Below are 27837 nucleotides of genomic sequence, written 5' to 3'. Positions count from 1 at the left end.
TATTCCCATTTTTTAGATGAAGTTAAAAGAGGTCAGGAGACTTGACCAAAGACTGGCAACTGGGGGTTGGGGAGAGCCATTTTGAAATCTGGAAGGTCTGCCGCCCCTCTTCTTGTCAGGCTCTAACCCAGAGCTGGGTTTAAACAGCCTAGAAGGCAGTGAAGCGGGACAAATGCTGGGCTTCACTTCACCAGGCTCTGCTGCCAGGGAGATGTGTGACCTTAGGTATTTGGACTGCAGTGGCCTCTATCCTGAAGAGATCATCTTTCCACCGCAAACCAGATGATCCGTGAGGCCTGGCGATCCACGTGCTGCAGGGCCCAGTTTCGACCGTTTCTCAAACCGGTGTTGCTGGAGGAAGCCAGCTGACTACCACGCCCTCCTTGGAACTTACCAGGCCGGCCTGTTTCAGTATCTGTATGCTTATCAAGGTGCAAAACATATTAACACAGAGCCTGGCCTTGCTTGCACCTAGGTTTCCCCACACCGCCCCCAGAGTCCACTGTACGAGAATTGGGGAAGAATCCTGGGTGCTTATTGCTAATTACATCTCGCTCGTGGAGAGAGGCTCTTGACAGCGTTCAAAGTGGGGTTCTCGTAGACTCTGCAGACCCAGGGCAGGTTTTCTCCGGAACGCGAGTCCGGGTGTCCGCGGCGGGGTGGAGGCGGAGAAGAGGGTGCAGGAGGTAGCCACAGCGAACTCGCGCAGCCCCGCACGCCGCCCTCCCCCCGCGCATCCTACGGCGCCGGCCTCCGCGGAGGAGGCTGAGGCACAGCGGCGGCCGCAGGCTAGGCACGGGTTGCGGGCCCAGGTGCCACCGCGGGTGCCTCCGACGTCCGCACCTCCTGCCCCCGGGCTACCGGCCTGTCCCCGCCCCTCCGCCTGCCTGCAGGTGAAGCAGCCAAGGCCGCTGAGTAGGTGCGTGGGGATGATCTCACCCGCGCGCTCCGCGCCAGGAGGAGGAGGAGCGGGAGCAAATCCAACTTCCGGGTAGTGAAGCCGCAAGCCACCGGCATCTTGCTTTTTCTTCCCCCCTCCCCCCACTGTACCCCTCGCCTCTCCCTCCTTTCTTTTTATTCCTGGCCCCACCTGCCAAAATGAACAGCTCGGACGAGGAGAAGCAGCTGCAGCTCATCTCCAGTCTGAAGGAGCAAGGTAGGCGGGCGTGTGGCCGCCAGGTGCGGGCAGCCGCGGCCCATGGGTGGGGACGGCTCCAGGGCGCTGGCTTGGCGGTGGTGGAAGCTGGGGGGGAGGGGTTGCGGCCGTCGTAGTCACCCCCAGTAGCTCCGTCACCCGTGGAGAAGCATTCTTCGCGCCCCGCGCGCTTTGGCGAGCTCGGGGCGGAGGGTAACGTGCTTTGCTTGTGCCTGGGAGTGTCGTGCCCGGCAGGGCGGGGAGCGCTACCCGTTGGTCGCTTTAGCCGGCCATGGGGGTTGAGGGGAAGGGCCAAGGATTTGGCGGGGACAAGGTCCCACGGTACCACCGTACACGCGGGGGAAGCGAGTGGGGCTGATAATTTTGGAGAGGCGGCGGTTTAGGCAGCTCTGCCGGCCTCGCTCCCTGGCCTTGGGCCCCCCCTTGCACGTTGGCGCCTGCGGCGCTGCTTGACAGCCTTTCCGAGCTTTTCATTCTGGTTTGGCCTAGTTCCTCTTTCCTTAGCAGCGAGGATTTGCAGGCCACGGTATGTTTTATCGCTTCCCATTTTTGGCAATTTATTTGTCAGTGAGGCAACACCCTGCCTGTGCGGGGCTTCTTGAATTAGGACTTGGCTCTGGTTCGCAGGAAAGCCATGTACATGCATTTCTACATTGCCTGGTAGCTAGATAAAGAACTGTTTTAATCTCTTAATAAAGAACTGTTTTAGTCAGTGATTTTCATCACTTAACCACACTTCTGAACAAAGCCAAATTAAGATCATATGTGAACCTAACACTTTTTAAATTTAAAATTATTATTACCCTGACCAAAGGTGGCCTGAGAATATGGGTCAAGAAAGAGAGGAACCATGCAGATTTAGGAAGCAAAAATGTGTAGAACATATGTTTTTCTGAATAACTTGCTTACGTGGCCGTATAGTGGAAGGGACCCCGCTCTGTGGCTAATCCTGGTGTTTAATCCCAGCTCTTTCACTTCCCTTGACTTAACTCACCAGCTCTGTGAACTTGGAAGAGTCTGCTCCCTTCCGTGGGTCTTATAGTTAATCAAGCCTGACCTGACTCGGCGCAAGAGCTAAAGCAGATGATTTTATGAGGTCTGTCCAGTACTGTGACCTGTTGCTCCTTGAGACCACAAACATACCATTCATAAGGGTATTTTGATCCCTCTGGAGTCCACACTCCTGAGAACAAATCTCAATGTGACTGTTTAGTAACTGTGTGACCTTGGGGAAATTATCAATATTTAACCTCGAAAATGGACAGAACACATTATTCCTCTGTGCTATCTAGCATCTAGAAAGTGCTGGATAAATATTAATGGCTTTTGCCTTCCCAGTACCGTCAACTCCCATCCTAGGTTAGTCTAAGGTCATAAAGTCACAAGAATCAGTGAATCTAGTGGGTGGGCAACATGCCTTTCTGTGGAATTTCTCAAGTGTTTTAGTGAAGGGCTGGATTTTATTAGTATTTTATTCCTAATAACACTACCCCCCTCACCCAACATAAAGACTCTTAATTCATATTCTAGACTGTTGGAGCTTTCATTATTGGTAATATCTGTCAGTAGATACCAGATCTTTTGATGGATGGTCAGTTTTTAAATAATGTTAAAATTTAAAATTTCACTTCTTTTCATGCTGTATATAATTTCAAGGATAATTTAACAGTGCAGATAATCCACAAGTTATTTATATTTGATTTTGGAACACATCTCTGTCTCTGTGTTGGATGTGAGACTTGAGAAAAACGGGCGATTCTTAAGTTTCTGGTTCTCCAGTTATGTTGGAAAACAAACAAATCCATGCATTAGTATTTTTAGAGGATATATTTCCGCAATTTTGGGCATGTTAAAGGCAATAGAACAGTTAGGCTTTGAAATTTGTGTTTCTTAAAGAGTATACTTTTTTTTTTTAGGATATTGAGTCTGGTTACACAGGTGTTGGGGTTTTTATCAGCCCATGGTGTAATTTTTATACATTTCAAAATAGGGGCATTTGTCAGTGGATCATAGACTGTGATAGCAAGTGACTTATTTCAAGAGTATTTAATTGCTGTTTAACCTACGGAACTAACTGGGAAGCTAGGGATTTGAAGTGGAAAACCTGGCAACTAGGTGTTTGGGTTTTTACCAATATTATGATCAATTTTGTAAGCCGGTGTGTGTGATTTATTTTTAAAAGTAGACAGTACTTTTTACAGCCTGTTAACATTGTGAATAATGCCACTACTATTTAATGTGAACAAGAAGAACCATTATCGATTAAATACTCTGTTTTTCTTTTTTTAGGCTGAGTAAACCTATTCATTTACTCCTTTGACAAATACCAGGTACCTGTCATAAGTGGGGCCCATGTCCTGGGCACTGGGGGAAGAGATGGTGAACCAGACAGACAAGTTTATTGTCTAGTAGACAGTCATTAATCAAATAATCATACAAATCAGTTTGTACAATTAAAATTTGTTTTTCTAGGATAGATTCTTAGAAATGGAATTGTTGGCTTAGAGGGCATATACATATAAAGTTTTGCTAGGCATTGCAAAAGTGCCCCCCTCCCCAGATGGCTGTATCAGTTCACATTCCCCCCAGAAGTGTCCATTTTCCCATGCATTGGTCAACAGTGACCAACAGCAGTCTTTACTAATTTGACAGCCTGCCAGGTTGCTTAATTTTTGCCAATCTGATGAACAAAAATGGTACCTTTAAGAAATTTGTTTGACCTGGTTATTAGTGAGGTTTGAAATCTTTTTACATGTTTATTGGTCATTTAGGTTTCATCATATCATTTCTTCCCTAGTGTATTTTAAGTCTAAAATTTGAACCCATTCCGCAGGAGGGTGTTCAGAAAGAAGGTTGCCATCAACTCTAAATGACAAAGCTGACAGCAGCCTTCCCTAATGTGAAGTCTTTAGTGGTGTGGTGAATAAGGTTGCTTTTGACAAAAGTTGTGAAATGTAATGACGGAGTCTGTCATAATATGAACAATCTCTAATTTATACTTAACATTCCCTAAGCTCTATGTCTTATAAATCACACCCACTTCTGAATTACTTCAAAACATTGTATGTTCCCTTCTAGTGAATGGTATAATTAGTTATATTATGTCTTTCTAGAAAGTTATATTATGTCCCTTTAAAAAAAATTAGCCAGTGTGCGATTGCTTATGTTCAAGCAGATGTTGAGGTAATGAGGTAATTCTCCTTTTGTCTTTTTTGTGGCTTTATTTTATTGGACTGATTGACATCTTTAATGCACTGAGAAATGGCAACTTGCGATACTATTTCCAATGCATATTTCCTAGCTTACTAAAGTGGACATTTTCCTTACAAAACATAATACAATGTTCGGAATTCTGTTGGGAAATGATAGACTTAGCTCAGCATTTGTTTAAGGTACATGATTTTCTTTGTATTTCATTCAGCCCACATGCATTGAATATTCATAGCCAGGCACTGTGCTAGGCCTCAGAGATATAGAGATGGAAAAAACCTTGTCCCTGCTGGTGAGGAGTTCCTAGTTTAGAGATGGTGGTAGAGTGTCTAACTGGCCTCATTTGGGTCATGTGTTTAAAGTCCTTTGGCCAGCGAAGGGCAGGGCACCTTGATTGGCAGCCTCCACAAAGACCAATGGATTGGAGTAGTCCAAAAAAGAATGGTGTGCCACTACCAGAGGGGGATGCGGGCTAGGAAGACACAAACAGCAGATGTCCACTAAACTGTCATCATCATAATGCTATGTCATTTGGATCTTGTTGAGGAAGGTTTGAAGAGAATGATTGCCACTTAGCAAAAAGGATGTTCTAATGTAAGACCAAAACAACAACAACAAACAAATAAAAGTTATGGGCTATTCTTGGACTGACACTATTTAAAATGGTAAGATAATTCGTTTTAAAGCAAGGTAACCTTCTTTCATCTTGAGAGTTGGTATCATTTTCTTCAAGATTATTGAGCTAGTGCTTAAGGTACACATGGAAATTAAGTTTATTCTTAGAACAGAGTTAGTAATTAAAAGAGGCTTCCAGTGTTCCCTTGGCTTCCAGGCTAGAAAGTAGCTAGAGCATTATTTTGACAAAAGGGTCTGAAACTGTTGTCTACCACAATGACCCTATTTATCTGGAAAAGCTGAAGCATTGTCAATCTCGGGTCCATACAAAGTCAGTCAGTAGAAAGCCGTTTGGGACTAAATGGTTGCCTTGGTGTCAGGTGCAAACTTGGCTTTACACCACTATTTTCCAAGTGTGGTCCAGGGACCAACTGTATCTGAACAGCCAGGGTACATATGTACTTACTTAGTTACCTCTGAAAAGGCTGGTAAATTTATATTTCTTCATCTGGTTACATTTTTGTAAGATTTATATTTAAAATTTTTTGCTTTTAGAACAAAGTTATTACATGGATTGAGAAAACTGCACAGGATACAAATGAACATCTCAGTGAATTATTTTTAAAAAGCAAGTATGTTTCTAACAACGCTTAAATCAGAACATTTCCAGAAGCCCCTTCATAACCCCTCCAATCACTATCACCTTCCTCTTCCCAAAGATATCCAATGCCACTGAAGATAAGTTTTGCAAGTTTCTGAAATTTACATAAACGGAATCATACAGTGTGTATTATTTGCTTCAGTCCTCTTTCACTCATTATGTGTGTGGGATTTATCAATATTGTTGCATGTAGTTATAGTTCGTTTGTTTGCATTGCTGAGTAGTATTCCACTGTACGAACATACCAAAAAATATTTAAGCTAATATAGTGGAGATCAGGGGTCAGCAGACGTTTTCTGTAGATGGCGGAGATAAGTATTTTAGGCTTTGTGGGCCATATGATTTTTGTAAACCAGAGTATTAAAAATGCATTTTCCTAAAGTTGGTGAGCCACTGCCAAAGAGTCCCCGGTTGGGGTGACCCTCTGTGAGATGGACATTCAGCATGGCCTGAGGAACTACAACTTCTAGTCATTTCACTATTCACCTAACACTGCCGTTAGGTAGATCAGTCTTACTTCTGTTTTTTTAAAAAATTAAATTAAAAAATAAACATATGCTCACAGAAGAAAAAAAGCTTATGGAATAAAAAGTACAATTACCTGTTCCTTCTAACTCATTATTTCTCAATCTTTATTTCATTATACTCCCCAAAGGAGTCTTTTTAGACATTTTTTCCCCTAATCACTTCCGCTCCCCATGAAATTTTAATACCGCAGATACACTCTGCATCTTTTTGTGTACTGTGATCCTTTGGAGAGCTACAAGCCGGTCATATCTAATATTTTTTTCCTCTTTGAGGGTGACCCGTTGATAATGCATGTTCTAACCCCATTTCCATTTCTCAAAGTTATCTACTGTTAACCTTTTGTTGTATTTCCTTCTGGAAATTGTGTTTGTATGTACATATATATTTGTCATTAATATATATTATAGAATTCATACCAGTACATATAGAGTTAAACCTTTAAAAATTGATTGCATAATGTTCCATGTATGGATCTCCCACAGTGTAGTTAATGTCCTCTGGAAAACAAACTTCTGTATTTCTATTTTTTTTTTTATTAAAAATAATGCTTCTGGCAATAGAGAAGAGTTGGAGACATCAGTATGAACTAATGTTTAGCTTAATATAGATACCGATGGTTACATATAGAAATATTTACAGATGTGTATATATGTATTGGGTTAGTATACAGACATTTATTTCCTTGCTCTTTCAGCTGAGAGCCTAGGTGTACCAGTAGCAGTGGGCACATCTAGCTCCAGAACATGGCTTGTAATACCATTCTCCAGTAAAAGGAACAGGGCTCCTGGGAGAAATGGCTGATTGTAGGGCTGGAGTGACTGGGGCAGGATATATACAAGATGAGCCTGGAGTATCTTGTAGTTACTAGAAAGTAAGGAAGTGCTCAAAAAAATGAGCCCACAATGATGGGGATATGTCAAAGAGATATAAGAACCAACTGAAAGAACTTCCAGTGGCCAAAGATGGAACAATTTGAACAACAAAATACTGGATTATAACCCAAAGTATAAAATAAATATTCATGAGTCCATACTGATATAAATAAATGAGAAGAGACACATCTTCCATGCAGAACAGTTCCAAATAATTTATGTATCCTCCCGCTCCAAGGGCCGTGGAGCATAATGCCCTGCTCTGTAAGTGTGGGGTGTGCGTAGTGACTTCCTTCCAAAGGAGGGTAAATAGTAACTTTAAAGTGGAGAAACCTGGCAGACATTACCTCAGTTAGGTGATCTAGGTCAACTTCAATAGTGATTTAAGTCATGTTGATAGTGTGTACCTTTGATGTGAGATGATGAAAATGGCACTTCACCTCTGTGGTCCTCCCCTAAAAACCTATAGCCCCAGTCTCGTCATGAGGAAACCATCCCAGGTTGGGGAACATTTTACAAAATATCTGATCAGTGCTCCTCAAAGTTATCAAAAACAAGGAAAGTCTGAGAAACTTGTCACAGCCTAGAGATGTCTAAGGAGACATGACGACTAAATATAATGTGGTATCTGGATGGGATACTGGAACAAATATAAAACATTAGGTAAAAACTAAGGAAATAAGATAATGTATGGACTTTAGTTTGTAATAATGTGTCAATATTGGTCCATTAATTGAAATAAATGTACCATACTAATGTAAGATGTTAATAATAGGAGAAACTGGGTGTAGGATATATGGGAGTTCTACTATGTGTGTAGTTTTGCTATGAATCTAAAGTTTATAAAACCAAAATTTATTCAAAACAGTAATGCTGCTTACATCCTTTGTACACATATATCTCTGTAAGTGCAGCTGTAGGAAAAATTCTCAGAAGTGTTAGATCCAAAATTGTTAGATCCAAAAAGTATGTATATTTTAAACTTTGTTGTGCTGTAGATTTTATTCTGTAGAGCTGTTAACACAGCCAAGCTTTGCTTTAAAATGTAGAAGGAACACTGCTTTTTTCTCTTCTTCCCATGTTGGTTAAGCATTTTATTTCATTTATTTTTTATTGATGTATCTAAGCATTGTAAACATTAAAACACGAGTTCTGAAATTTTTGTTTGGTGCAGTGAACAGTAATATATTAGGATCCTTTTAGTCACTTGATTCTATCTGAAATCCTGTATGGCACAAATCAGGGTATGATTCTGAGATTGAGATTATATATATATATCTCAATATATATGTATGTATATATACATACACACATGTATATATATATATATATATTTGTTTGTTTTAAATACGGCTTTGAGGAGCAGTTTTAGATTACAGAAAAATTGAGCAGAAGGTACAGAGAATTCCCTCATCTCCCCCCACCCCCCCGCCCCCGTTTTCCCTTATTATTATCATCTTGCATTAGTGTGGTACAGGTCTTAGAATTGATGAGCCAATATTGATACACTATTGTTAACTAAAGTCCATAGTTTACATTAGGGTTTATTCTTTGTGTTGTACATTCCATGGGTTTTGACAGATGTATGACATGTACCCATCATTACATTATCAAACAATAATTTCACTGCTCCAAAAATTTCCTGTGTTCTACCTGTTCATCCCTCTCACCTTACCCTGGAACTCCTGGCAACTACTGATCTTTTTACTGGCTCCGTAGTTTTGTTTTTTTCCATAATGTTATATAGTTGTAATTGTACAGAGTGTAGCATTTTTAGATTGGCTTCTTGCATGTAGCAATATGCATTTAGGCTTCCTACATGTCTCTTGTGCTTGACAGCTCATTTGTTTCTCTTTATCACTGAATAATACTCTATTGTATAGATGTACCATTGTTAGTTTATCCATTCACTTGTTGGTGCACATCACGGTTGCTTCCAAGTTTTGGCAGTTAGGAATAAAACTGCTATAAACATTCATGTAGTGGTTGGGTATGGGGGAAGGGAATAGTCCTGTGATAGGGTCTTGGTCTTTAAGTGAGCCTGTGCCCCAGAGCTGTGACTTTCACGAGTGCTTCTCAGTTCCAGTTTTCCCTGTCTGTGAGACAAGACGGCTACAAGGTGCTGGAGTTGGTTATTACCTTGCCTTTAATCTGTTAGGCTCTAATAAAATAATTTCTCTTGAGGGAAGATCTTGTTATAAAGAACAGAATGCTCTGGGCATATTTCGTGATGGCTACTTTTCCCCTCCCCTGCCAGAAACAATAGGGAAATTTTCTCAGTATTCACTGTGAGGACCTGGTAGTACTCCTGGAGTTAAAACTCAAAAAAGCGTCGGGGCTTCTTAAGATCGGCCCACGCCTGGAGTTTTTAACTCTCAAACTTGTTGGAACTGAGCCTCTAGCAATTTGTTAATTATAGTTTAGATTTTTTTTTCCTATCTTGGCACATGAGGGTGTTTCTGCACCTTGGCTTCTGCTCCAATAAGTTGTGATTCTCTGTATCTGTCTGAGTGTATCTCTAATTTTTGGAGTAGTGATTTGCCCTGTGACTTCAGTTCTGTCATGGATCCAAGAAGAGTTGTTGATTTTCAGTTTGTTCAGCTTTTTTTGTTGTTGTGAGGACCAGAGTTTCGGCTTACAAGCTCCTTACATGCCAGACCAGAAACCAGACTTATATACGTATTTTAAAGTTCTCAGTTTCCTTCCTTTCTGTTGGTTACCTTGAAGTCATTAATATAGTTTGTTGAGATTACTTCTTAAGCATCATTAAATCATTAACACTGTACTGTGTGTTCTATCAGGTAAAGAGTGAATTTCAGGTTTGCTATAATTTCTTTTTAGATATGAAATCTCTCACCTTTGTTTTTTGATCAGGTTTTCCAGCAGTGTTTCCCTGGCTTTTCTAATGCTTTAATTAACAACTGAGGTATAAACGACTTCTCTTTCTATTCTGGCTTTAAGAGCAGGACCTATTGGGATGTGTGCAGAAGTGAATAATGTCCTAATTGAACATTATCTGTTACGACTTATGTCCTCATACCCCATTAGTAAGAGATGTTTCAAGGCTCCATGAGCCTCAAAGATGTAAACTCAGTGGATGAGAACATACATTAGAAGACCTCATGAGGCAGTGTTTTTCTGGTTATATTTGATGGCTATTTAAAGCTTCATTTTTGTTAAGTATCTTGTTGTAACATATGATTTAAGAGGCCCTTTTAATATGGGGAGGAAAGTATGTGCTCTTTCATGATTTGTTCATGTGAAGACCTAGATCCATTCTTCCTCCTTCCTGAATTTAACACCCATTTATCAAGTGCCTATATGTCAGGCATCGTGCTAGAAGAGGGCGTCTGGGTGCATAAAGACATAGTCTTCAACCTAGAGGGTCATTTCCGGTCTAGTGCTTTAGCACACTGCACACAGTAGTGCTCATAAATGTTTTTGACATGGATGGCCTTTAGGATCAGTAGACTGGTTCTGCTTCCACCATTCCTTACTGTGGGATCTGACTTTTCTATGCATTTGTGTCTTCACTTTTAAAGGGGAGATGTTAATATTTGGCTTAATTGCTCTACATCACAGATTTATATGAACCACTCATTCATTCAACATAGGCATAGACTCTGTGCTTTGTATTCTGCTGAGTGTAAGGTATATAACAAGGAATTGAGTGGGAGAAAAGACAAGAAAACAGACCTGTGTTCAGACAACTTATAATGTTGCATGTAGATGCTCCAAAAGAGATCTATGAACAGTGTATTTTGGTAGTATATTAGAAATATAAATGCTGATTTTTGCCCCTGTTATATGGGGAGAGTTTCTTAGAAGAAATGACAGTTGAACTGCATTGAAAAGGAGGAGGCAGGGAAGATGGGGAAGGGAAGACCTTGCAGGCAGAGGGGAAAACATTTGTAAAGACACTTGGGTATGAAAGGTCTTAGAGGGTTTAGGGAAGCATTGGGACTTTGGGTGTGATGGAGTGAGTGTGGTCTCTGACTGGGGAGAGGAGAGGAGAGTGGGATTCCCAGGTTGTGAAGCTAACATCTTTGGTGGCTTTTAAACAAGAGAATGAAATAACCAGGTTTCTTTGTTACAATGCTAACTAGTATCTACCTTGTAAAGAATGAACTTGGCATAGAGGGAAGCTAGAGTCTAGATGAGAGGATTTTGCTATTATTGAGGGTCAGAAATAGGGCAGAGATACTGGCAATAGAGGAAGGGCAGATTGGAGAGACATTTTGAGATCTGAGCAGTTGATGATCCTTTGGTGGTGGGGGAAAGTGGGGAATCAAGGGTGATCCTGAGGTACTAGCTTGAGAACTAGGTAGATGATGGTCCTGTATACAGGAAGTAAGAGGTTTGGGTGAAATGGAATTGATGAGTTCACTTTCTAACATGTTGAGTTTGAGGTGCTTGTAAGGTATGTGGACAGAGATGTCCAGAACTGTACTGTTCAGTAGAACTTTCAGCTGTGATGGAAGTGTTCTGTGTCCACTGTCCACAGTGGTAGCCACTAGCCACATGTAGCTATTGAGCACTTGAAATGTGGTCAGAGCAGCTGAAGAGCTGAATTTTAAATGTTATTTAATTTTAATTAATGTAAGTGTAAGTAGCCACGTGTGGCTAGCAGCTACCATATTTGACAGTGCAGGTCTAGATGGTGTTGGTTGGAAATACTGATCTGGAGCTAATGCTAGGGTAGGGTGGTTAGGCTTCCTGGGTCTGAGAGGTCTACAGGGGCACGGGACTCTAAAATGCTGAAACTGGAGAAGGCCCAGGCAAGCTGATTGTTGCTCACCCTAGCCAGAGCTGTTATTGGCCTGTAATTCTGAACTTTAGTTGTCAGGTTTCTCAAACAACTAAGTCTACTCAGCTGCTTCCTGGGATGGCTACGTCATGGTTTGCAGCTTGTAAAGAAAATTCTCTTTCTTGGCATTAGCGGGTTAGAATATAGAACCAGCATGATTCTTAAAGCACATGCTTTGCCTGATATTCTCCTTGTTTTCTCCACATTTTCCTTTTTCTTCCATTCTATACTCCTATGTAGTGAGTCCCCTCTTTGGCTGCACATTAAAATCACCTGGGGTGCTTACCTCTTACAGAAATACGGATGTCCAAGGTCCACCTAGTTAAATCAGAATCTTGGGTTGGGGGTGAGCGGAGAGGAGGCTAGAGAGCTGTAGGATTTAAAAGCTCCCCTGGTGATTCTAATGTGCAGCCAGGATTGAAAAGTACAGCTTCAGACATGCTTCCACTTCTTTGCCACCTTCTTTTTTTACTACAACGAACTACAGTTGATCTTTAACCCCCCTCTCTCCTCCTTTTCTTTGGCGGAAGGTAGTAGTACTTAGGATTTCAGAGATTTTCTGCTCTGCCATCTTTCAGGCCATGTATCACTGAAGTAAGCCTGAGACCGAAGGCATTAGGGAGCAGCCTAATCTCTTGTCATACTCACAGATTTGACATACCTTGCTGTATCAGTAATGATAAGCTTTAACATGTATTCAACATTTAATATGCCTAAGCACTCTTGTTGCATGTTAGCTCACCTACTCTTTTTTTTTAAATTTTTATTTATTTATTTATTTATTTATGGCTGTGTTGGGTCTTCATTTCTGTGCGAGGGCTTTCTCTTGTTGCGGCAAGCGGGGGCCACTCTTCATCGCGGTGCGCGGGCCTCTCACTATCGCGGCCTCTCTTGCTGCGGAGCACAGGCTCCAGACGCGCAGGCTCAGTAATTGTGGCTCACGGGCCCAGCTGCTCCGCGGCATGTGGGATATTCCCAGTCCAGGGCTCGAACCCTTGTCCCCTGCATTGGCAGGCAGATTCTCAACCACTGCGCCACCAGGGAATCCCCTCACCTACTCTTAATAAGAACACTATGAGAGATGTACAGTTATTATTCCTATTTTCCAGATGACGAATCTGAGATGCAGAGAGTAAGCAGTTTGCCCAAGGTACCTGGCTAAGTTAAGTGCTTGGGCTGCACTTTTAAATTGCTGTGCTGTGTGACTTTACAGTATAGTGAAATATGCTGTATCTGTAAATGCAAGGGATGAAGTCTTCCCAAGCTGCAGATATCTTTCACATGACAGAGAATTGGTCAAAATCATTTCTTCTTTTTTTATTGAGTAATTCAAAATTTGGAGGATCTCTCTCATCAAATCACTTGAGTTGCACAGCTCATGTTAAAAATTTTTGAAACTGTGAGCCAGTTGTGAAACAATAAGGCTTTCTCTGACCCTTTGGCATTGCCAAAAAAGAAGTAGCTGAATAACATAGGTCATTATAGTTTTTACCAGTTTTGCTAAAGATGCGGTTACACATGTTTTCACTATGGTATATGTGTATGTGAATATTGTTTAGGGCAGTAAGCTTGGTTTTTTTAAATTCAAAGAAATAAAAATATAAGTAAATATTTTTCATTTATGCCCAATTCCCCAACTGTCCCTTCCCACTACCAAATGGTTGAATTCTTCCCATACTTTTCCTCTCCTTTCCCTGTACTTGGTTTCATTTTTTTTTTGTTTTTTTAAGTTGCTTACAGTCACGGAAAGCATATTTTCTGTGGTTTCCATTAAGATATGATAGGTAAAGGGTTCATAATTAATGCTTTTCATAAAGACCCAGTAATTGGGAGTCTACAGTGTTTCGCCTGGATTCTGTTGGCATTATAATGGAAGAACAGTATCGGTATTTTTAAAAAGGCCTTCATAGCCGTTATCTGATGCTTTAAATAGAAAAAAAAATTTCTTACTGTCTTTTTTTTTTTTTGTATGTCTGTAAAGTAGGTTATCAGGAATAGAGTGGTAAATCAATTTTGATTTTTCAACTTTATCTAAAGATACTTTTAAGTGTCAAGTAAACTAAAGCAAAGTCTCTCAATAAAATATTTATTTTTTGAAACAATATTAGATATAGTAATAAGATTTGGGACCATGACCATAGACTACCTAATGATGTAAGTGCGTATTTTTAGAATCTCTTAGTTCATGTTTCTTCTTGTTAGAAAGAGGAGGGGGAGGGACATTTTATTGAATTTTCAGAACTGAGGACAATTTAGTTCATACTCATTGGTTGGGGGTTTGTCTGATGGAGGCTGATAAGGAGCTGGTGTGCAGAGGGCTTCATTCTGTGATCAATCAAATCTTTTCTGTTGAAACTAATTATTTTTAAAAGGGCTGTATCTTTATATGTATACATTTAGCTATCTTATGGGCTATCTAATTTTCAAAGATTCTTTTTTGAGTGTGGCTTCAATAAAATGTCCATTAATTCTTATTTAGATGGTTATGAAGTGCTGATAAAACTTCGGGCCATTGATGGTATAGTCTCATAAATATTTGTTTATTTGAATTGGATTTTAACAGTTCGGTCTGGTCATCATAGTAACTATTCTAAACCCTTCAGATGACTGTTGAAAGGAACAGCATATACTTTACCATCTGAATTGTTTTGGTGGTATTCTCTGCTCCAGTGGTTAGAATCATACACTTTAGAATTAATGACCAGATTATCTGGAATGTTCTTAAAACCACTGGTTTCAGATTTTTAATTAATATCTTCAGGTTCTTCATAGAAATAGGAAGCTCTGTTTGTCTTTTTTTTTTCTAAAGAAAAACTTAGCTTTTTGTAGATAAATCCCAATGAAATTTTTTAAAAGTAAAAGTATAAAAATCCAAACTTGATTATTGCCTGGCTCCCTGGTGCCAGTCAAAATGCTGGTCAGGGAGTGGGCAGTGGTTCTGCTGGGTCCACCTTAGACATTCTGTTCCATCATTAGTCCTAAATCAGTCTCTTTCTTCCCACAATACACTCTAAATGGCACATTCTCAACTGTGAGGCTATCTAAAAATGGTGCTTTGGCTAAGAGATGAATGTGGGAGTTCAGCTTGCTTTTCTGGCAGTGGAGGATTTTAAGTAGAAAACTGCTGCTTTTCCCACATAGCTGGAAATAGTTCCAGACAATTCACATATTTTTCTAATTTAGTGAAATGAATCTGGCTGGGATCTGGTCATGGCTTGGTGGTTGATGATCTTGCAGTGCCTGACAATAGTTGTTCTTAGCTGAATGCTCATAGCAGAAACTTTCCCCTGTGGATAAAGCAGATATGTGACATGGAGTTTATTTTCTGGAGGCCAATCTTAAATAAACCTGTGATTACAGCACCACAGACTAATGTTGCTGGAAGGAACTTCAGGGACACCAAACCGTCTCCTTTCACAAGTGCTGAACAGCAAAGATGAGAAGTGACTTGTCATAGGCACTTATGGCTCATAGGTCTTCCTAGTAACCCAGGAGAACTGAAATTCGGCTCCGTGGGCTCACATCTGCTCTGGTCTCTTCTTCTTCCTTATTCTTAAAAGCAGGAGCCCTTCTTCTGTGGCCTCTTCTCCACCCCACCCAGAACCTTGTAAATAGACAATAGGGGTTAGTTGGGTTCCCAGGTTTTCCCATAGTAAACTTTTGATAGCATTATAACATTGCTTTCCTTTTTTTCTTTTAGCAATAGGTGAATATGAAGACCTCAGAGCAGAGAACCAGAAGACAAAGGAGAAGGTTTGTACTTTACCCTTTCTTTCCTCTCTTACATGTGTAAAAGCCTAGACAGCATGGTGCATTGTTCTGCCACCAATTTCAGTTAAATGTGAATGAGAGTTGTTTTTTTAATTTCTTTTCTCCTGCATGTGTGGTTCAGGCTAATATCAACTCCAGGCTCCAGATGGTAAAGAATAGCAGGCATGCCACAGTGGGCGCTGCTCTGGGAGATTAACTACACGGCTAAATGTGCAGCAAGGCACCAAGCCAAGCAACTCAAGCCCCCAAGAATTGTACTTTTTCCAGCGGTCAGATTTGGGATTCTAGTGATGGAATTGAAGGCCTGAGACATTTACCTTTTGGGTTGAGACATATTAGATCTGGAGAGAACTCTTTGGAATTAGTCATTGGTGTTTAGCTCAAATGCTTCCATAAACCCTTTGTACGTTTGCTTCCTCTAAGTATATGAATAATCTATTGGAAGTTGAAAAACACCCAATGTGAAGATGGTGAAGTGTGGTGAATATTTTCCTGGGCTCTGGGAGTTTTATTTTTTAACGGTTAAATAATTAAATTCTACTTACCTTTATGTCTCTGGACATATCCATTTAAGATTCATGAATGTTTTTTTTAACATATATCTTTTTTTCCCTATAAGTTTAGGGAAGGGACATACAGAAGGGAAGGCTAAAAAAAGTAGAGGGACTGAGTAGAAAATGAAAAGGAGAGAGAGGGGGAACTGTCCATTATTGTTATTTAGATATAAATGAAATTTATTTTAAAAATTTAAAATTTCTATTTTTAGAAATTTGTTTGATAGACCAGATATTTCAAAGCATAACATCCGTGGTGGAAAATTAATAAGACAGGTCCTTCGTGGTTATTAAAGAAGGTACTCATCATTGCAGTAAATTATGCAACCTTGTCTTTAAAATTTCAGAGTAAGAGCTGTAGTGAAAATTGGCAGTGAGCTAAATATTTGTAAAACTTGTGGCATGTTTGTGGGTATTTATTGAACTCTTAAGAATCATATTTAACTTTTTTACTCGTATATTAATTTGCCACCTATATAGATGTTGGTGTGGTGGTATTAATGGTAAGTCCTCTAGTTCAAAGCACATTATAATAGATTCTTAGATCGTTATTTTTCACCCACGTTTCATGCTTCTTTGCTCATTTGTAAATAAATCTTTGGTTTATTTTTGAAATAAAAATTTTATTTAAAAATTTATTTATATTTGAAATTTTAAGTATCTTCCCTTCCTTTCACTAGGCAATTCAGGGAATGGTAGGTGGGGTGATGAGAATATCTGTGATAGAAGGTGGCTAGTACATGCGTCTCTAATATGGTAAGGAGGTCACAGAAAACAGTTTGACAAGATTTCTAATTCTAACATCATAACCACACAAAATCACAGATGTCCCGAGGATGCCAACAGGTGGGGAGTATATGCTTAGATCCTGGGTCCCTGATGTCCCATAATTTTAAAGCAAAGCTAATGGGTGAAGCTTATGCCAGATAGCTTGAGCCTTTTTCCCTAAGATACCCAACCATCTTCCAGCTCTAGAGAAGGAGCCAAGATGTTATCAGTCAATTGAGTCTCTTCCATATATGTTCCTGGTCCAAGGGGGGAAGAGCAAAACAAGTTGGAAGGGTTAATTCAGGAGAACTCTTTGATTTAACCTGGAAGATAGCAGGGGGGAAAGCATACAAGTGTCTTCATTTGATGAAGAAAGAAGGATATAGAAGAACGTGAATAACATAAGAGGAAAAAGAATAAATTTTTTGTTTTTTCTTATCCTTCTTTAATCCTTGCTTACTTGTAGACCTAGCATTGCCCTAAAAATAGTAGATGTTCTATAAACATCCGTTATTAGTGATGATGATGGTTGTTTAACTGCGAGCCACTTTCTGCAGTGAGTTTTTATGCGAACCATCTGTTATACAAGTGAATTGTAGGTAAAATGCATTTGGCAAAGGAAGGATTAAAAATTACCTTAGCCCATTACCTGTTTACATGTTTCTCTACACAGAGTATGTCCTGATACTTTTGTAACATCTGTATTGACCTGCTTCTGTACTTACTCTTTAAAAATAACTATTAACAGAAATGGGAAGAAAAGAAATGAAAGCAATATGGAATGCTGTGTGGTTGGGTAAAACAAAATAGGATGGTTTTAAGTTTACCGCACTCTGTTTATCTTGTGTTAAAAGACTAGTAGGCTTATTACTGCAGATTTTCCCCCGAAAGGGGGGCTGTATTACAAAGGAGGGAAGCCTATAATAAAAGCCTTTTTAATACAGCACAGAATGAGTAAAAGCAGCTTTAGTTCTGGAGGTGGTAAATGGAGAACACCATTTTCTCTGGCAAAGCACTCTCTTGTGCCTGGCTGTGTCAGCTTTGTCCAGTCCACATCAGCAAATATTCATGGCCATTCTTACCTCGTGACCCCCAACGAGTTCAGTTAAATCAGTCAAGGATAGGAATCTAAAGTAAGAGTCTTTTGCCATAGTTAATTTGATGTGGGGAAATTTTGCAGAAGTGTAAGCGACTAGAAAAATAAATGGCAAGTTTTTTCCTTCTGTGTGTCCACATTAAGTCTAACCATCTTTGTTGTCAGGTCATGAACCTTATCAATGGGAAGAGACAGTGGGTGTGATCCCTTTGGGTAGATCTTTTAATGCCCTGTTTAGAATCTCCTCTGTTGACACAAGTGGTAGGACATGAATTTCCTCAGAACAGGCAGTTGCTTAAGAGACTGTTTTTTTAAGAAGCGACTGTGGGTCATGTACATTCCCTTATCTCCCTAATCTGATGCTCCAACAACCCTGTGCCAGCTCTATCTCACAGAAAACAGGACCTCAGGGCTTAACAGAGTCTGGACTCAGACAGGGTATTCTGACCAAAAATACTCATTTTGAAGCAGGTAAACCTAGGGGATCTAATTGACTTTTTCCACAAAGGTCTTGGTTTTATTCTTAATTTTTTATCGTTAGCCCATGAATTTTCCACAGCAAATTATCAGACTCAATACTTTTCTGGATCGTTTGTCTTCATCATCTATTGCTTTGTATTTAAAAACTGAAAGTTAAATGTCAAATCAATCTTACATCAGAAAAATTCTTGCGTGCGTGTGCCTGTGTGTGTGCGTGTGTGTGTGTGTGTGCGCACGCGCGCACATGTGTATAGATTCTGACATAATGCATTCCAAGGGTAAGAGTAGGAGATTTGGGAGGGTGGGCCAATGTTTTAATGATCTTTTCCTTTGCAGTTCTCCCTTGTTAAGAACAATATTATGCTGATCATTTTGTGGTTTTTATCAATGTCTTTGAGGATGGAATCAGGATCTGAGTTGATAAGGAAAACTTTTTGCTGAATGCCTTCTGAGTACTGGGATATAAAGAAAAATATACGAAGGTCCCACTCTAGAATAAAACTACTCTAATGAGGGACACAGGCAAGTTGACAAATAACTGTGATAAATTGTACATATAAGTGAACGCTTAGAGTTTGGTGGGATGGGAAAAGGAACAAAAAGACAAGGTTCCTACTCGATTCCATGTGACTAACTCTTGTCTCTTAATGCTTGGCTTAAATGTCGCTTACTTTTTTTCACAGTCTTCTTTCTCTCACAAGCAGAATTGTCGCCTCTTTGTAATGAAACATCTGTATATTTCTTATGCACTTATCACATTTTAATAACCAAAATTCATTATCAAAATATTATATAGGGTACATGTAAGATGTCTGGGTTGGATTAAAGTGTAAAAGCTTCAGTTTTGTTTTTTTTTTAGACATCAAGATAGGTGGAGATTATGGAAAGGGTGCTACTTATTTTTTGCCTAGTTTCTAAATAGCATTATCAACAATATGTTAAAAAGTGAGAAGGCCTATCACATTGAAGTCAACAACCCTTCCAAATTATTTTTGGGGTAAAGAAAAATAGAGGACTGTATATTTTGAAGTCAACCTAATGAAGTTTTACTCTGCTTGTGAAGCAATCATCATATTTAAATGTGTTAGTCATGCTTCTACAATTGAAGGGCATTCTCTTATGAATCATTCAGGATCTTTGTCATAGTTGTTTGTGGTTTTTTTCCTACATGGGGGTGGGCAGAGCTTTTTTGAGCTTTTAATGGAATAGCTTTCACATTTCTCAGAGTGGTGGGGGCAGTGTGGAGTGTGCATAAAAAGAAGGAAATCTGTAGAATAGAAGAATGTCTGCCTTTGAACAGTAAGTATTTATGTTTAATTCTATGTTCCGAGATCGAGTTTTGAAATGAATAAATGTTTAAGTGGCTGATTAGAAGTCGTTTGGGTGAGCTACTGTAACACTGCATCAGGCGGTTCTGTCAGCTTGCCAGGAACAATGAATGAAAAGGGAATGAGACAGACACTTTCCAAGACTTAGGTTTCAAGAAGCAAGATAGATGATACTGTTTGCATCTTGGCTCAGTTGTCTATTGTTAAAATTTCTTCATCTTTTGTAAATTTCAGAGGTGAAGGTCCCAAAGTATTTTATTTTAAAAAAATCAGTAAAGAAGCCACTTTAAAGAGCAAGATATGCATCCATTATGCTGACTGTTCATGCATAATACATTCACATACATGCAGTTTCTTTAGAACAGAGTGGCAAGTGGTTGTGCCAGAGAAAAAGTAATTACTTAGCAGTTTGAAAGTGAAAATGAGTCTCTTATTAACAGCAATCTATCCAGAAACAAAGAGCAAGGATCTCTGTTCTGATGACATGTGTTTCCATCTAACACACAATACCTAGAATTTGGAGAATGCTGTAAGACAGCTTTAGGGGACAGCTACTACTTTATTGCCTGTGAAAATTGGAGGGAAAGAACTTTGAATTGGAAGAAAGAACACTACCAAAAGAGAAAGAGAGTGAAAAGAATTCCATTCTAGTGGGAATGATTTAATTTATTGTGTTCTTTAAGGATAAGCACAGCTGAGTTCTAGCCAAACTTACATAGGTGGAACAATAGAATTGTTGATTTTTACTAAAAATGATTTGATGGTCCTCAAACGGCATCACCAAATATTCTAAAGCAGGTAAATATGCACAATTCTGATGCTATGCCTGTTTAAACTTTTAAATATTGTAACTGGACATAAAAGGAATGAAGTTCAAGACAAATAAGTAAAAAATGGTGTGGGGTTGAGACCTTTTCAGACTTAATGTTGTAGCCTCTGCTGTGTGTTCCTGTAGTGCAGTACTTCTCTCATTATGGCAAGTGTTCTTATAAATTGCTTGTTTCATTGTTGGTCTTTCTTGGTTGATCATAAGTTTTGTGAGAGCACATTGCCTATTATGTTCCCCACTGTATTTTCTCTGCTTAACATAGCACCTGTATGAATAATTTGTTCAATACTTGGAGGAAGGAAATAAAGGCATTCAGTTATTACAGTAGATGCCTGCTTAGAAGTCTAATTCAGTCAACTGTACGGTAGTTGTCTTTGTGTAGATTGCCTACTCTGTTGTTGTCCTGTGTATGCAGTGCATGTGTGTATTTCTTGGGCTCCAAACTGGCCTTTCTGTAGGCTGGCAACTCTTTGTTGCATCTGTGCGTCATGGAGATAAAAATGAATGTTTATGTTAGTGGAAGTTAGACACAATTCAGAACATTGGGGGTTTTCTTGCGTAAAATATACACACAGCAAAATATAAAGATATCTTAGTGCCTACAGTTATCTGTACTTCTGCTGAGCCCCGTTAAGCAGACATTTTAGTACAAACAGCAGTTGGATGATATGCGAGGCAGAAAGAACAGAGCTGCCCATTTTGGTCGGGGAGAGTCCCCTCTTACCAGTACACACTGGAAAGACTTTCCTCCGCAAATCAGTCTGCCAATGCTTTGAAATGCTGGTTTAGTTTCAGAAGCCAGGTATCTGCCTGGATGAGCCTCAAGGAAGAGTTCTGGAAAACAGCCAGGGCTTCTAATATGAAGAGCTTTCAAAACCAGCAAGGCTAACCTCCCGTCAATTCACCACTTCATGAAGAGCCAAAATAGAGACTCTAGAATTGATGTAATGTGATCCAACTTCCTTAAACCAGCCAGCACTTGTGCTGCTGGGTTCTACCCCAGCCTTGAGCTACAGAGAATCGTTGAGCATCGTAATTAAGTGACGTGGGCCCAAGAACATCTGTTGCTATTGCAGTCTTCACAAGCAATTCTCACACAAAAAGAAGCAGTTTCTACAAATGATGCAGCTGCGTGAGCAGGAGAGAGGAAGGGGTAGGATGGGTGAGGGGCTTCTGTGGGATATAAAGATACAACATTCTTCCAAAAAGGCCCGGAATCTTTGCTACTTTCTCTCTGTTGGTAGATTGAGAGAAAGGTTACAAGATATTTTTCTGGGTTCATCTAAAATGATGAAATAAGTAGATGTTTGGATTTCTGCTTAGTAAACGGGTACGTCATTCATATTTTGCTCAGCTCTGGTTTGGAATAAATAAGTTGCTTTTGCAGCATGTGTAAATCCCCGCTCCCCACAATACACACCCCTTTCAGTATCCATAGCAGATGGTAAATTCTGTGGCTGCCAGTTCTATCATAATATGGTTGCAGAAAATAGAAAGCAAAGCAACATGAAGACCTCTGACAGAACACAGCTGGTGTTGGGAGACTGCTTCTGAATCTGCTGGCGATGCCTATAGAGTTAGTGTGAACGCACATAGCTGGACTGTAGAAACTCGTTACATGAATGTTGGGATAAGACTGTGATGTTGAGACCTGTTATTAACCAAAGCATGTCTACCTGGGCCTTATGAGCGAAGAGCATGGGTCATGGGTGGGCAGACTGGCAGGGTGGTGGGGAAGTACAAGGGGAACAGGTACCACATTCTAGAAAATGAGAGGAGCATTCCTGAAACAGCTGGCTAGCACGCTCATGAAGTTAGGTGTTACACTGTCTGGTGGGGGAAGGATCTCATAAACTTATTTGAGAATCCAGGACTCTAGAGTGTTTAGAATTTTAAACACCAAAAGACAGTAAATACAGTTTACATGTTAAGTTGGGACTAGAAACTGTATTAGACAGAATTACTTTTTTACAGAAGTTAAATTGACACAAGAAAACTTTAATGAAAGGATATGCCTTTTCCTTTAGAAAATGGTCCTGCCTGACCCCTCTTGTGGAGGGTCTAGGTCAGGATTTAGTAAATAGCTTTGCTACTTTAACACTGTGTACTCGTTTCATGTACTGTAGCCAGAATGGATTTACCCAAATGAACAGAGATAGGTTTTTAAAACTAAAACTTTTAGAAAGTTTCAGTTCTTGAGAGACTGACATACAAAACTGAACTGTTTTCTTAATTTTTTTTATTTTAAAAATATTTTAAAAGCATAGAAAAGGGCAGAGAATAATATAACAAATACACACCTCACAGAATTAGCTTATCTGTTTTGAAATTTAAAAAGAAAAAAGAATGCTACAGATAAAATTGAAGGTCCTCTGTGTCACCCAGCCCTAGACCCCTTCCCCTCCCTATCTTTTAAGAGACAACTACTGTTATGTATTTTATATGTATCCTTCTATTTCATGTTTTTATGTTTTTATATATACCATATGTATCGGGAAATATACAGATACAATATAAATATATAAAGTGTTTTTGTGTGCTTAAGGTATCATTTGATATATATTCTATAATTCCTTTTACTCAACCTTATGGTTTCTGAGGTTTATCTATGTTGATACATTTAACTTTAGTTCATTCATTTTCATTTATAGTGTATTATATGGATATACCATGATTTATTGTTACTATAAATGCAGAACATGTTTGTATAGATCACTTTGTACACGTTGCTGGAGATTCTAGAATCTAGAAGTAGAATTGCTGAGTCATAGGGTATGTACAATTCCAATTTTGTTAGTTTATTTCCAAAAGTAGTTATGCTAGTTGACATTTCACCTGCAGTGCGTGAGAGTGTCCTACATCTGATCCTAGACTTTTTCAGTTTTTGCCAGTCTATTAGATGAGAATATCTTACTATTTTAATTTGGGTTTTCCCAATTATCAGTGGCATCATAATTTTTTAGCCATTGACATTTGAAAATAAAAATATCCAAAGGTATGAAATCCCAAAAAACATATCCCAGATATGTTTTTCTGACATGGTAGGATTAAAATATAACTTTGTTCATATGGTCCTCTTATTATAGTATAATAGTATTCCCACACAATTAAAATTTTAATTATCATTCTAATAGCTAAAATCACTTTTTAAAGTTTTAGACATTTTTGATGAAAATCTTCCTAAAGTGTGTTTTACTTCCTATTTTGTGAAAATCGGGGTGAATTGAATTCAGTGCTCATAACGAATGTTAGTTTTTAAAAAAATTCATTAATACCTACAGAGCCAGTTTAGATGCTTGTTTCTGTACCTGATACCCTAAAAGATCCTCATGCTTTAATAAGTTATTTTTGCCTTCCCTCCTTTTAATTTGCTACCTTCTTCTATTCAGAATTCTAAGGATACATGGATGGTTTTTTTCTTGAGTGAGAGAGTGCATGGGACGTTGGGCAGCAGTTTGCCTCCAGGCAGTGGTCACTTCCAGTGTGCCCCCCAGGGTTCTGGATAATTGAAACTGCGCAGTTTCAGGAATCTGACCTGCGGATGAGTGGGGTTTTTACTGTGTCAGCAAAATACCTACTTAAAAAGAGGCACAAATATTCTCTTAAAGAACGAATACATTTTAACTCAAGGATGTTAAATTGGTCTGTTACTGAAGAGATAATGAGCAGGAAGGTGACTCATTATCTTAGAAGGTCTGAGAAAATTGGCCAGATACAAGTGGTACAAATATCCTGCTGGTGAGCAGTAACAAATACCATGTGGCCATTAATGCCTTTTTTTTCCTTCGTATATTTTTTTTCTTTTTAAAATTATTCTATTTTTCTTCTTTTTTATTGAACTATAGTTGATTTACAATATTGTGTTAATTTCATGTGTAGAGCAGAGTGATTCTGTTATATATGTGTGTGTATTCTTTTCCATTAGGTTATTACAAGATGTTGAATATAGTTCCCTGCACTATACAGTAAATCCTTGTTGTTTATCTATTTTATATATAGTGATATGTATCTGTTAATCCCATCCTCCTAATTTATCTTCTCCCTCTCCCTTTTGGTAACCGTAAGTTTGTTTTCTATGTCTGTGTGTCTGTTTCTGTTTTGTAAATAAGTTCATTTGTATTATTTTTTAGATTCCACATATAAATGATATCATATAATATATGTATCTCTGTCTGACTTACTTCACTTGGTATAGGAATCCCTAGGTCCATCCATATTGCTGCAAATGGCACTATTTCTTCTTTATGGCTGAGTGATATTCCATGGTATACATATCACATATCTTCTATATCCATTCATCTGTTGATGGACACTTAGGTTGCTTCCATGTCTTAGCTATTGTACATAGTGCTGCTATGAACATTGGGGTGCATGTATCTTTTTGAATTAGAGTTTTCATCTTTTCTGGTTATATCATTAATGCTTTTTTAAGATTTTTATTTTTTGTTTTCTTTTCATAAAATTGTTTATGTTTGCTCTTTCTTGTCTTTCCAAACTTACAATACAAACTTAACATTTCTGTTTTTTTCTCATTTCAGTGTGACAAAATTAGGCAAGAACGAGATGAAGCGGTTAAAAAACTGGAGGAATTTCAGAAAAGTATGTAAGCATTTCAATGGAATTGTTCTAACACATACAACTGTGCTTTGGGATTATGTGGGTAGACATGTACCCTGTGTTTAGTTGCTGATGTATTGGGCATCCAAGAAAGGAAGAATTGTCTTCCTATTTGCCCAAAAAGTGCTCTGGCATTACTGTGATTTTTAAAGAAATGGATTGAGCATTATTGTTTCATAAGTATGTTATTTATATATATATATATAAAACACAGTTTGTACTTGTTATAAAAAAATTTACTATACAGAACAGTTAAAAGAGAGCAAATTTGTTATCTTCACTCTTTGAGAAAAGCCAACATTAGTATTTTATAGTCTTTCTTTCCTGATCTTTTATCTGTGGAATATATGTATCAACAAAAAATACAGTCATGCTTTGCATTCAGTTTTATAGCCTACTCTTTTCAGTAAACAGTATATTACAGTCATCTTTGCATGTCAGTAGAGATATGTATATCAGTTTTTAGTGTTGCCCGTAGTATTCTATTATATGATAGTACCGTAATTTATTTAAACAATTCTTCAGTGATAGATGGATTATTTCTGGTTTTTAGTAATTATCAATAATGCTGTGATAAGTGTTCTTATACATACATATTTACAGTGGTCTGGTTGGTTCCTTAGGTTAATTTATGGAAAAGGAATTCTAGGTTTACAGAACTATACATTTTTAGGAGTTTGAATGGTTGAAATAGCCGTCTCACCAAGGAAAGTTATATTCCCACAAAAGCTTTAATAATCTTCTTAATTTTTGCTATGTTATTTTTTATGTGATGTAAATCTGTTATTACTTCATCCCCTAAAATAGAACATACCTGATCACACTCAGAAGGATCAGAAGGAAATAAGTCATGGGAAAGGGCCAGACCTTAGCAGGGAGAGTGACCCTCCCCCTTAGAAGCAGGGCCTTTGTCCATCCTTCTGCAGATGCCGTGTTAGTCAGGTTGTTTGATAATATCATAAAGCGTTGACTTGGTAACTACACCGCAAAGCATTTTATTCTTGTTGAAGGTAAAGCAGCTATAAAAATGCAGCATTATAGTGAAATTTCAATAGCCAGTTTATTTCAGGTATCTGGCTGTAACGAGGAAAACCAAAAGGGAATATTGTTGATAATACCTATCTTTGGTGGCCAATATGCTATGACAGAACTAGTTTTTATCTGTGAATGTGTGGATTGTAGCTGTTCAGGACTTTCTCCTTCCCTAATGCAGGATTAATGGGACATTCTTACACTTGAACTGACACTGAGTTACAGCTTCAAGAGTTATACCATTGACATAGTTACACATAGTTACACATAGTTACACATAGTTAATGTGTTTGAGTTAGTTATTGATATTGGATTGGCATACTATGTGCAGTGGGAATAGTTCGAATTATTATGGTTGGATTTATAAAATGTTATAAAATGTTTTGGTCCAGGTAGGTAGTAGGGATTTTATCTCTTGCATTATGCAGAAATGGAAGCAACTTCCTACCAAATCAGCCTACCTGTAGAGTAACATGTAAACTTTGCTTTCATCTACCATTTCTCTTTTCCGTTTCTTTTCCTCTAAATACCTTTGATAGTTTTAAAAATTTACATTTTTCCTTATGAGCAACTCAGAGCTTGAAAGAATTCATCTTTATTGTTGTATTCATTCAATTTTTACCTTTACTACATCAGCCTAATTTAAGTTTGGATAGCAGGAAGACAGAGTATTAGCTCTTCACTCAGTCTCAAAAGAACAGAAAATGGAGACTAAGAAAACTTTAAATATTTGTTAAAAAATTGTGTCTGAGTTAAATGGTTCACGACTTTAGAACATAGCGTAGAATTTCAGATTTGGAAGGGAATGAGGCAGTTTTCACCAGTAAAAAGCACCATTTGGTGTGAATCCCGATAGCCCTGAGCAATTCCTTCATTAGTAAAAATGGAATAAATGACCCTACTTTATAGGCTGTTCGAGGATTAAGTGAGATAATCCATGTAAAAAGTGCTGAACACAGTGCTTGGCACTGTAAGTGCTCAATAAATACTAGTTGCTGCTACCACCATCTCATTTACTGCACCGTCCAGGGCTTGACTGCCCTTCAGTGTTAAGAGTTCATATGATTTACCTTTCATGAATTAGTTTCTGAACACCAGTCTCCACATTTGGACAGCTCCAGGGGAAGGTTTCTTTTGGTACTAAGTTGAAATCTGCCTTCCTGTAATGTTTACCTAGTTCTAGTTCTAGTTCTCCAGGTGTAGGAAGAGCAGCCGAATGAGGGTCAGGAAGAGCTTTGTTAGGCTGTTGGGATCAGCTCTTCCTAGCTTGGCATACTTTTCCTAGCTGGTTTTGCCCATATTTCCATGTGATTCTTGGCCCTCTGCCAGCTCTTCCTGAGCCTTTCTCCTGTCTTTCTGGACAGAGTGCACCACTGACTGCATGGTAAAGCCATGTTCCCTAGAAAGACAGATTTCTGTGAAAGTAGAAGTAAGTAAAGTTCTTTCATGTCTTTTAGGCCACAACATTAGATCCTCTGCTCTGTTTTAGCACCTACCAATTTTCCTGCATACC

At 38.8% G+C, this 27837-nt stretch overlaps 1 protein-coding gene across 3 annotated transcripts in view; it reads left to right on the top strand.

The window, feature by feature from the left end:
- The first annotated feature begins 817 nt into the window (after positions 1–817).
- SHTN1 (shootin 1) overlaps positions 818–27837 on the top strand; it is a 102119-nt gene continuing 75099 nt past the window's right edge. Inside the window, exons 1-3 of one of the 3 annotated variants that reach the window (XM_068548628.1) lie at positions 818–1156; positions 15550–15602; positions 25214–25274. In XM_068548628.1, coding sequence (XP_068404729.1) covers positions 1099–1156; positions 15550–15602; positions 25214–25274 — 172 coding nt within the window. In that variant the 5' untranslated portion in view covers positions 818–1098. Of the gene's footprint in view, positions 1157–15549; positions 15603–19744; positions 19818–25213; positions 25275–27837 lie in introns of those variants that run through there. The other 2 variants (XM_068548626.1, XM_068548627.1) reach the window with 2 other exon arrangements.

Source organism: Eschrichtius robustus, chromosome 7 (assembly GCF_028021215.1).
Source record: "Eschrichtius robustus isolate mEscRob2 chromosome 7, mEscRob2.pri, whole genome shotgun sequence".
NCBI lineage: Eukaryota > Metazoa > Chordata > Mammalia > Artiodactyla > Eschrichtiidae > Eschrichtius > Eschrichtius robustus.
Note: the sequence above shows the minus strand (reverse complement) of the source record. Positions and strands in the feature narration are given on the sequence as shown.